The sequence below is a fragment of the Paralichthys olivaceus genome, chromosome 8 (genome assembly GCF_024713975.1).
Source record: "Paralichthys olivaceus isolate ysfri-2021 chromosome 8, ASM2471397v2, whole genome shotgun sequence".
Lineage (NCBI taxonomy): Eukaryota > Metazoa > Chordata > Actinopteri > Pleuronectiformes > Paralichthyidae > Paralichthys > Paralichthys olivaceus.
This window is the reverse complement of record NC_091100.1, coordinates 25,388,331-25,400,199: the sequence shown is the minus strand read 5'-3', so window position 1 is coordinate 25,400,199 and position 11,869 is coordinate 25,388,331. Positions and strand designations below refer to the sequence as shown.

Genomic DNA, 11,869 nt, shown 5'->3' with positions numbered 1-11,869 from the left:
AGCTACAGCAGACATGTGTCTTAACAATAGAATGACTTCCCCTATGCACTGCTACAAAGGCTGTAAATGCACAAAGAGAAGAATACAATTACACTACATGTACACTGAATGAGCCCTGGCTGACCATGACCGGCCCTTCCTTATTTCCAACCTGCCCCTTATATCCACATCATAATAAGAGTATTATTATTTTATTATTAATAATAATAATACTTTAATGTTATCATTACTTTACATTTCAATTTTGCCCTTAAAACCTGGGTAAGCGAGCAGCTCCCTCCTGCTGTCATATGGACACACATCAGGTTATTCAAGTCAAAAAACCTTTACAGTTAAATAAACCACTCAGGTTGTGGGAGAAACCAGGAGAAAAAATTCATTTTATCCACTTGATTTAACGGTCTGGCATCAAGCATTTGTTATTTCAAGCCTTGTTTTGTTTAGTCTCCCAAAGTATCAAGAGTAAAGACTGAAACAACACAAGTCGGCTGCAGTGTCAATGTCAGCTCACACATGCAGTACAGCCAGCTGCATAGGTAGAGTATGAGAGGAAGGATGCAAATGCTGAAGACCAATTAGAGTCAAGCCATGGTATAAACAAGCTAAAGTCCTTTAAAAAAATCTTTGTAGTAAATACACAAAAAAAAAAGCTGTGAAGCAGTAAAACACCCCCAAGGCAGTGGCAGTGTAATCAAATTCATTGTGTTTGTTTCCATTTCTAGCCTGACACCTTCAGAATACTATTCTCAGCTCAAACACCATCTACAATCAGTAATCTTTTTATCAGTTCAACATCAACTACGATGACCGTCTTCTGTCTTTAATTAAAAATGATTTGAATAAAGGCCCACTATGGAGTCATAGCAGGTTCTTATCCACAGCATGACGTGAATTATATTATTAGATGCAGTCAATAGCAAAAGTATTGGCACAGTAGTTTGGTTTCACATTGTAAAACAAATAATAGACAAATGTACAAAAGAGGAGTGACAGCTGTCTCAATACTTGCGATAGTGACTTCATACAGATGCATCAAAATGTCAGGCAGTGTGTGTCGTGCTGCCTGCCGGACGCTCAAATGTTAACAGACTCTGCTTTTTATTCTTGACTTATATATTTATTATTTACTCATAATAATGCACGTCAGATAGAACAACCTTCCTCACGCCTCATGTGGAGGCAGATCCTGACAACTGTGTCCTTATAGTATTTAAATAATCTGAGATACTAATTTATCCAATACGTTCTTTCAGGTTCGACAGCTTTGCGAGTCAAAGGTGGGGTGGGACACACACGGCCTACAAATAAAGACATTTTTCTTATGTAAAAAGTTGAAGAAGTAAATAAAAACAGACGAAATATTGTTACCCCTTGAGCTTTCATCTAGTGACACATCCGGTCCAGTTTTCATCTTTATCCCTCATCAGATTTGATTAATCTAACATCAACACTCCTCCAACAGTAACTGACAAATCCTGCACCTAATACCATTCAAACTCATACAAACACTGCAACAGTAAAATATTGAGGTCAGAGCCAAAATGGGACTTGAAGGATCATTCACACAAAACGTCTGCTCATTGTGTACATCGCATTTTCTTTCATCCTTTATCTCGACTGTTTTCTAAGGGAGATGTATGGATTGTTCACTTCACCATGTCCAGCTATACAATCCAACAGCCCTACAACACCTCTCATATCCATGAAACATAACGTTCACAGTCTCTTTTGGTCTGTTGGTTCGACTGTAGTCATTATGACGTGGTGTATTGACTGCAGCATATTGAAAGGGGTTTCTAACATTTAGTTTAATTCTTGTTTATAATGCCGCTCCTGCCATCCTGGAATGCTGAGTAAAAGAATTATCAGAAACTACACTGAACTGAGTTTGAATGTGGGGCACCTTGGAAATGTTTAGAACATTGCCATAACCATATTCAGAAATGGATGCAAACAGTTGTGGCCTCGCCTTCGAATTTGAATGAGCTGAAACAATGGCAAACTGCTCTGTTGTGTGACCATCTAGAAACATTTGGCTCTGCCTCCTCCTCCTCTACTGTGTGGACTCCGCTAGCAGATGGCCTCAAGTTTTCTACTTAATGAAGCTGTAGAGAAATGACCCGACGATGAGGGCCAGGATCACACAGCAGCAGAAGATCATCATTTGTTTCTGGAGGACAGGGGAACGGTTGCACAGAGAGAAAAGGGAGATGGTGTTAGGTGACGCCACAGTAAATGAAAGTAAAGTAATTCCAGGGATGCAACATAAAACTACTGTATATAATCACTGTGCATACTTGTACAGATATGGAAGAATAATAGTTATAAAATAATATGTAAACCATTAAACTGAGTGTAAATACACAGGACTTTGGGGGGGTGGTGGTGAGTTTGAGTGAGATAACATGAATTTTAAAGATGTGGTGATTAATTGTATTTAGTATTAAAACCATAGAGTGTATAATTGAAAGAATGGAAAGTGATACAAATGTGACTGTGTGAAGAAAATGTTACCAACTGTAAAAAAAATGTGCATCAGTGAATTCGATCAGTAATCTGTATATTATTGTTAAAGTCATTTTCAACAAGATTAAGTCATCTCACTAGATCACAAGTGGCTCTGTCTGTTGACAGACGTTGATGGCATATTGTACTTTTTTTTATCATTCCATTATATCCCACATTTTAGGTGTGAAAAAATCAAAATGATTATGCTTGACCAAAGATGGTTTCGCACCATGGACTTTTACTTTCTGTATCCTCCTCATACAAGAAATATAAAGATCAGAGCAATACACACATACAACTCTTCTATCTGGACTTGTCCAAACCTGGGGTTACGACTTGCAGTCTGCAATGATCCTATCACACGGGTTCAGCTCTGAGTTCATCAGTTCACATCTGACATTACAATGTGTCTCCACACGTGTCTTCTGTGGACACTTCTGATCAGATCACACTGTCCTGTACTAAACATGAACATTGTGTGTGTGTGTGTGTGTGTGTGTGTGTGTGTGTGTGTGTGTCTGTTACAGAGACAGAGCAAGGGACAGAGGGTAAGAGAGAGTAAATGAATGCTCAACAACTCAGTTGAAACTATTTTGGTTCATTGTGAAACTGTAGCAGTTCAGAGGACATCAGCTATGGTCCTTCAATGTGGCCCAGGACACATTTGTGTTCACACTGATAGTCTAGAAGTCTAAAGTAAGAACATACTGTATTATACATCAGATGAGATGTTGCTCCTAAGGTTGTACTTATCATCGTTACATGTTGGATGTTTCAGCGTGAACTAAAGTTTAAAAACAACTCACTAAAAGGTCGCCACATCCATGTTAGTGCTGCATCTACTTACCCTGCGTGCCTCCTGCTGGAATTTGGCAGCTTTCTTGGTGTCTGCCACCGCCCTCTCTACAAAGCCCACTGACTGGTCCATGTTGCTCTCAATCCTGTCAATCATGCCACCCTGGAGGTGGGCGGGACAAAATGGAGTAAAGTAAGAGAGGGGAACACCAGGGGACAGGCAGAGAGCAAGGGGCATGTGTGTGTACGTGATATTGACCCAGGATGTGAAAATGTGTCGGGCTGTGTAGATTGACTTCACGTCAGATTCCAGACCAGCAGAGTAAAAATCATCAAAGCCACATAGCTGCAATACAAACTGCAGCACATTCTGGGTAATGTCAGTGCACGCCCTGCTGTTATATCATAGAGGGAGAGTTGTCTCTTAGTACCTGGTTTTCAACTATCATGGCGATGTCCACAAACATGTCATGGAGCTCTTTGATGCTGCTCTCCAGCCTCATGATGTCTTTGTGACGAGCCTCGATCTCATTCAGGGCCTGCTGGTTGATCTTTGAGTCCATAATCTTGGGTGTTGGGGCGTGTTGGGGTGTGTAGGGGTGTGTAGGGGTGGTGGGGGGGAGGAGAGCAGAAAGACAAAGTGAAGTCAGCAGGTCAATGAGAAATATTTAAACTGATCTATAAAAAACTAGAAGCAGATCATCGGAGAACATAGTTCGATCGTGGCATCCGACCTTCCAATTACAGAACAATACTATATATACTCATGCACTCTACTGGCATCTGCATCTGTGAGCATCTGTTGGGCAGAAGAACCACCAGCACAGTTAAACAGTCCTGCAAAAAAATATTGCAGCTTAATCGAGAGTTGCGACCTCAGTTGAATGAATGCAAGTACCACATGTACACAGAACACATGATGCCCATCATCCATTATTCAGCCACCAAAAATTCCCCAAAGTACAATCCATTTGCTCGACTGGTTGTAGTTGTGTTTACAGCTTCAGCTAACAGTTCTATTGATTGTTAACTAATTAACAACTTTATTTTCTAAAATGCTCTTTTGTTGTCAGAAAACATTGAGACACAAGTCTTATATTGGAGAGAAAATACTGGAAAACTAATATGATTAATTGATTATCAAAAATGTTGCCCAATCATTTTCAGACTAATTGATAAGTCTGATGGTTTCAGGTCTGATTTTTTAATGTTCAGCACCTCCCCATGACAATCTCACCCCAGCAGTGAACACAGCAGAGTTTCCTCCCTCCAGCATCTCCTCCAGCTCGTCATCTGTCGTTGCTTTCCCCGCTGTGATGGACAGAAGGACAGATGTTAGATAAATATCTGCTCACTGAAAAGTCTGCATCTTAAATACAGAAGGGAGGCAAACAAAAACAATGGCAGCTTTGAGCAACTGTCACTGATGTAGAGATAACACAGGAAAAGGGCCAAGTGAGAGTGAAGCCCATATTTTTGTGTTCAGTTAAATGAATCAGTATTGAAAAGCGGATGCAGTGTCTTTACACCTGACTGAAGTTACAGCTACCTTGTTGGGTTTGATGCTGCAGTGAGGACACCACATGGACAGGTTCTATCACATATCTGCTGCAATCACAACTTCATTTTGAAGCTAATTTTTGTCAAATCATATGAACTGTCCCACTATCAAATATAATATCAAGTGTTTGCTGTGTGTATATATGCTGATATTACATTTAAACAGCTTTCTTCACAGTACAAGCATGTAATCTACATGTCCTATTACTTCGTCTAAGGTACTAATGACAGGTGGCTGTCATGAGTTTGTTGGTTGTAAATGAATCGGTGTTAGAATCTTTTTTTACAAATATTTGGAAAACGGGTAAAAGTAAGCATAAAATAGTAGATGTGAGATAAACTGTTCGAATTTTAAATGACAATAAAATAAAATCAAGTCATGTCAATGACATGTATACATGTGAAAAGAATATAATTGCGTTAATGTGAAAGGTTTTTTGATAAACCCACAAAACAAACCATTCATGTATTTCTGCACAACACCAAAACTGTGTTCATACAAAGGTTTGCTGTCTAAAATCATTCATCGTGTAGTCTGATAGTATCAGGAAAGTAAACAACTGTAACTCACTGATCTCGAGCTGTCGTGCAATCCGTCCTTTGCTCTTATCTCTGAAGTCAACTTGAGCCTCGTTGTACTTTGTCATCACCTCCACAAATTTCTTGGCCAGGATACCATGCTGCGGAAAATGGAAATGAAGACCCACTGTTAACTGGAATGTGTAATGACATGAAAACATAGGAATAAGAATGTGGAGTGGCGTTTACATAAAAAATACATACAGAAATACATAGAATATTTTTGTTTACAGCTTACAATAAAACAAAGCTTCTAACTTTAGTTTGAGGAGGTTGAGGATTTATACTGTATGCTGGCATTTCAAACTGACTGCATCTCACAATGACATTTCAGAACACACAACAACAGCGCTACTGAAATCTCATTGTGTTCTGTGAAATGTTGTGTTTTGTATAATGCTGTGTTTTGACCATCAGGGCAGCTGTACAAACCCCTTTTTTTATGTCATGAAAAAAATATAAATATAGACAATCTTCATAAATGTTTAGTCACAAGTTTAAATTGTTCTGGAATAATAAAGAAAACCCCAAAACATTTAAGAAAAAACAAACACAAATACATACAAACATACACATCAATACTAAAAAGATGAATATATACATCAATATGCCCAAATGTAAGCAAAAAAAGTTTCAAGCTGTGAAACCAGAGAAGAAGACAAAATATCTCTCTCGAGCAGATGCATGTTAGATAATTATTTGGTAGTAATACTCCGTCACCTTATCAAGTAGCCGGTATTAGAATCGTTCTAGGGCAGCCAGGTTAATAAGCCAGAAGCTTCCTCCCTAACATAAGAGCAGTCTGGGTCCAAATCAGCAAGTGGTGAGCCATCCACCAAACACTCTATCCAACCTCAATGGTGTCCAGCAGACTATTTATCATAGATAAAACGTTTGTAGTAGTAGGTGCTTGATTTGGGGTTATTGAAATTCTTGTCTGAGGACCACAAATCAACTACAACTATGGAGCCTCTTCGGAATCTTGACTGCCATAGAAAGGGGATTTATCGATACAAATTCTGGGATTAAATCAGATCCTAGCTGGTGTCTCACATGTTTAAACACAATCAAACACAGAATCTGCTGCTGTCCATGTGGGCAAGACTAACAGACTGTCGGAGCTCCCAATTTAAATTATGATAACACATCAAAACATGATGGCACCTGTGGCTCAGGAGTAAGATCGGGGCGACCACTAATCAGAAGGTTGGCGGTTCAATCTCTGGCTCCTTCAAAATGTCGGAGTGTTCTTTGGTGATGGTTATATTAGCAGCAGGTAATTGAGATGTATACATGATAGAGAAGTTCTGTATGTATGAAGGTGTGTGTGTTTGTGAATGGATGAGTGGAAAACCATTGTAAGTGGTCATCAAGCAGCCATAACATTAACACCATATTGCAGAGGCTGTGTCTCAGTAAATTAGCAGTTTTCTCCCCAGTGGTTTCACTTATCCTCACGCTAGCACTTACATCTACATTGGTTTTAGGGTAATTTGAAGTTAAACCCTCTTCTTTCACGGAGACCAGTGTTAAAGAAGAAAGTAACAGGAAGAGAGTTTGCAGCAGAAAACTGTGAGGATGTGTAAACTCTAACTTCTTCACCTCCCCCCTCCAGTTCTGCACTGCTCAAACAAATTCCATATATTGTCCTATTGTCTGACCTGTGACTTGCGTATCCTGAGGTCAGCAGAGGCCCTGTCATCTGTGTTTGACTCGAGCTGCCGTTCAATACCTGACACACACACAGACACACACAAAGGCAGGAAATAACCATTAGTGTTGTCTGTTGTCCTTCTCAACAGATAATGAAAATGAGACAGCTTCAACATTTTCCAGAGGTTACATGTAAACAATACACAATAGAAATAAGACCAATATTTTTTTTTTCAAATCTGATTTTAACTATTGTCAAGTATACAGTGCATCTACCTACACATGATATATATTGTTATCCAGGGAGCACTGACAGACACTGCAGGTTCAAATGAATAACTGTGTTTTTTAGTGACATTCGTCAGCATTGAATTAATATCTGACGTGGTTCTGTGGTATGCAGATGATTTCTATTTCAATCTGCCTCTTAAAAGAGAAAGTAGAAAGACAGTAAAAAGACCAGATACTGACTCTTCAGTTTGTTTCTGGCGTTGTTGGCTGACTTCTTGATCTCATTGGTGAGAGCCTCAACGTCATCCTGTGTTTCTGAGAGACAGTGAGAGTGTTGGGAGATTGTTAACAGCAAGGGTTAACACAAACGATTAATTCACTTATAATAAACCTTATACTAGCATGTTTTAAAACACAGTGACAATGTCCTTTACATGGTGTTAACAGGGATGGAACATTTGAGGATTGAGGTATCAAATTATACAGAATGCACCCCATAGACAGGACACGTTTTCAGGAATGATTTAAAAGTGTGTGTGTATCTGAAGCAGTTACTCTGGTCAGATGTGGGGGCTGACAAGATGGTGGAGTAGAGTTTTTTGATTTCTGTGATGCTCTCGTCAACCTTGTCAATGCTGATACGGATATCTTCAATCTGAAATACATGGGCACACGCATCAGCCAACAACGTGTTATACATCTATATATGTCTATAAAGATGTGAGGAATAGACACACACAGACACAGACTGACAGACCTGAGTAAAGAAATCATCCATAAATGCTTCATTCTCCACAGGAACCTCGATGTCATCCCCTCCAGCGTCACTCTTCTGTTAAACACACACACACACGCACGCACATACACACACACACACACACACACACACACACACACACACACACATACACACACACACACACACACACACACACACACACTTTAATACCAAAATACATACCTTTGTCAAGTGCACAGCTGTGGAAGTTTTCTATTGTCTTCTGAGGAATTTACATGTATGTAATAAAATCATTTGACTGACTGTAGGTGGAGCAATGGCTTTGATCTGTTTGATGAGGACAATTATTACTTTAATTTGTTCCATCCTTAAAAAAAGATCTGCAGAACTAATTCACTTCTTTCCTCTAAAACATGTTATTCTCAGTCTGATGTGAGTATCAGCATCTCCTGATTACATCACAAAGTGAACGTTGTTGTGTCACATGGACTCGTCTCCCCACTGAGCTCCAGATGATGTTTGAAGAGAAGCCTCACATTTCCCGCTGCTCACGTGAGACTGCCTTCTGCAGGTTAAATGAGTGCACACCTCCGCACGATCCCAACTCACTTCATCTTATCCTACTACTTAGTGTCACACGATACCACACATTCAGAATAATAATAATAATAATAACACTGAATATTACGGATTTAGTGCAGGACATAAGGACTAAACAGCAACCCCCACCTACATTTTGAATATATTTACAACTATAACTATAACTACTACTATTACTACGACTATAACTACTTTATAAAATCTGCTCCTTGTTATATTACAAAATGTAACATTCTTATATTGAACAATGCAGAAATATGCTGATATAATACTGTTGACAATTAACTTCATTAGAAACCTGTCATCTAAACGGAGCCTCCCTCTAGCTACAATAACCTACAACCCAAACAGGATATCAGTGTACAGTACACGAGGCCTGTGGTGGCAACAGGTGGTCCACAAGGTAAATATGACACAAACGGTGCCTACCTCCTTCAGCTGCGCCAGACGGTCCTTCATCCTGACTAGTCTGTGGTTCAAATTAAAAATAAAATAAACGGATTGATCGATTTATGAAAGACAAGCTCACAGGAAAAGAGTTCTTCTTCTAGCCTAAAATAATAAAATGGCTTCCGAATGAGCCCAGAGGGAATGAATAGCTCCTCCAATTAATCCAGGAGATCTGACCAGGTTCAGGTGTCAGAGCCCGAGAGAGAGGTTGAGAGAGAGAGAGAGAGAGAGAGAGAGATACAGAAAGATTTAAAAAAAGAGAAATAACAGTGATCTGAGCAGCAGGCCCCCGGTTGCTTGGATGGTCCTCACTGAGCTAATAGTTGTAGTCAACCCAACCTGAGGTTGCAGTAAGCCTCTATCCTCTAAGAACGGATTAGGACAATAGTACTCAGTCAGGACGATAAACCTCTCCCCTCACCCCTCCCACAGCCTGAGACTGTGCACGGAGCATAGGTTTTACTATAGTCTACAATATGCATGTTTTTAAAAATCACTTATAATATTATTTATTATGCTGGGTCACAGTCAAATCTTAATGTAGACTATAAAAAGAGGGAACCAGCAAATATTTGAGTTAAAGTTGATAATTTATGTTGTTTTGACATAATTAATTGATCTATCATTGCCTATTACCATAAATGCTGGAAGTAACATCATGATGATAAATGTTCACTCTTCAGTCTCTGAAATGAGTGTGTTTATTAAATCCACACCCTTCTCCCGATTTCTTAGTTTGAAAGGTAAAACTCACTACACACAAGAAAAATAATATGTTGGAGCTTATTTATTCCACAATGATTAACTGATAATATGCTTTTTTTGAATAATTTGTATATATTATTTTTATTATTATTTAATATTATGAATGTACTTGGTTATAGTAATGGTAAATGGTCTGCAATTATATAGCGCTTAGGTGTATTGAATTTTTTTTTCCCCATTTACCCGTTCGCACAAACATTCATCGGTGCATCTGTGGGCAACACTTCTTCTATGAGAACGGCACTGCTGTCAGAGGCAATTTGGGGTTCAGTATTTTGCCCAAGGATACTTTGACATGAATAGTGGGGAAGACTGGGATCAAACCACCAAACTCCTTGATGGACTACCTGCTCTACCCCGACTATATATTTATATTTTCATGTGCTCCTCCTATCAGACGCTCACAGGGATGTAAATGATAAATGATCTGTAATCATACACTGCTTTTCTATTCTTGATGACCACTCAAAGTGCTTTACAGTACAGTTTTACCATTCACACACAGTAATACAGTGCATCTATGTGCACAATTTTCTCTATCACACATCACTCACATATGTCAGCACAGCCGTCAAGGACAATCCGGGGTTCAGTATCTTGACCTAGGACAGTTGTTCATGCAGAGTGGGGGAGACTGGGGTCAAACCATCAACATTCTGGTTAGAGGACATCCCCTTCTATTACAGCCATGTTAGGACCTAATCATCACTGCTTGAAAAGCTTATTTGTCTAAATCCAACGCTGTAAAATATGCTTTTTCAGGACTGCATACATGCTGTATATATACCCCAATCAGGAATGCGTTTTTATTATTGTAGTAATGCATAATGACGTCATCATTTATACCATATGATTGGTTAATCTAAATAAGCTGTAGATCCTGTCTCTAATGTTATTGTCTGCAAAACATAATGCATTACATCACAAATTTTCTGACTTTATAGTGACACCATGTTAAAATAATTTCTACTATATGATCATTGTTGACTTTTTTTTATCTATATACGTTTTTGGTCATGTCTATAGTCCTGTGATGCAAAGATACCTGGAAAAAAGCATTTTAGAACCATGCATGACATCATTTTCTGACTTGATTGTGACTTCTACATGACATCACCAATCAAATGACATCATATATTAGGGAGTCAATGTATTATTACTCCAACATATTTTGTAGTATCTTTGTTGACCTTGACCTTTGACTGGTCAGCACATGGCGTAACAACACAAATACGACTGGCTGCTTCAGAGCTTCAGACACAACTGTGAGTCTCTGTGAGGACAAGAGTCTCAAAAGAGGTTGTTCACTGCATTGTAAGAGTGTTGACACAACAGAGCCGAAGGGGAGATTTGACTATGCTGTGAATCTCTGTAAGGTTGTCAGGGAAACCGTTAAATTAGAAAAAAAAGTTTAAGGAGGAGTCATAAAACACCTTAAAGTTCAGGTAGTTACAGTAGTCTGGTCATTTCATGTCAGTATACAACATAGAAATATAAAATATTTCTCTCTGAGATTGTAAAGCAGTTGCATATATTTATTGTGTGCCCTTGGAAACCTGGAATCTGTGATTAAGGTTGAAAAGCCCCAAGAATCAGCGATACATGATTTACAAATGTTGTAGATGTACTGCACTGAAATGAGCTAAGTCCACTGAGAATAGCTTGTGTGCTTATTAACTTCCACACCAAGTGCTCAAGCTGTAAAGACTGACACTTGCACCTTGAGGTGGGTGAGAGTTCCACGCCTTTACTTGAAAAGTTTACCAACTTCCTTTGTGTACACAGTGTCACAGCTCTTGTCAATCAGATTTATTTTTGTCTTAAAATTAGTTAGATGTCTGTGACCAGTGGATCTCGGTCATATTGTAATAACATTTCTCAGATTTCAGTTCAATTCTGATTCTAGACATACCGGTACATCAGTTCTAGTAGAACAGTAAGTCTTTTGTGTTGTCACATTTTGTCAATACCATACAAATAGAAGCACAG

The 11,869-nt window shown here is 38.9% G+C and overlaps 1 protein-coding gene across 1 annotated transcript; it reads right to left on the bottom strand.

Annotated features, from left to right (window-relative positions):
• Positions 1–589: 589 nt before the first annotated feature.
• Positions 590–9,260, bottom strand: stx3a (syntaxin 3a). The gene is made up of 10 exons (XM_020083886.2): positions 9,095–9,260; positions 8,084–8,158; positions 7,882–7,981; positions 7,567–7,641; positions 7,104–7,174; positions 5,435–5,543; positions 4,541–4,614; positions 3,735–3,869; positions 3,356–3,466; positions 590–2,170 (listed from the first exon to the last, which is right to left on the bottom strand). The coding sequence occupies exons 1-10, from the start codon at positions 9,122–9,124 to the stop codon at positions 2,093–2,095; spliced, it is 858 nt and encodes a 285-aa protein (XP_019939445.2). The 5' UTR covers positions 9,125–9,260; the 3' UTR covers positions 590–2,092.
• Positions 9,261–11,869: the final 2,609 nt, after the last annotated feature.

Coding starts and splice junctions, on each gene's coding strand:
- stx3a (XM_020083886.2), bottom strand. CDS start 9,124: ATGAAGGACCGTCTGGCGCAGCTGAAGGAG. Junction 8,159..9,094: donor GTCTGGCGCAGCTGAAGGAG/GTAGGCACCGTT, acceptor TGTGTTTAACAG/AAGAGTGACGCTGGAGGGGA. Junction 7,642..7,881: donor AGCCCCCACATCTGACCAGA/GTAACTGCTTCA, acceptor ACTGTCTCTCAG/AAACACAGGATGACGTTGAG.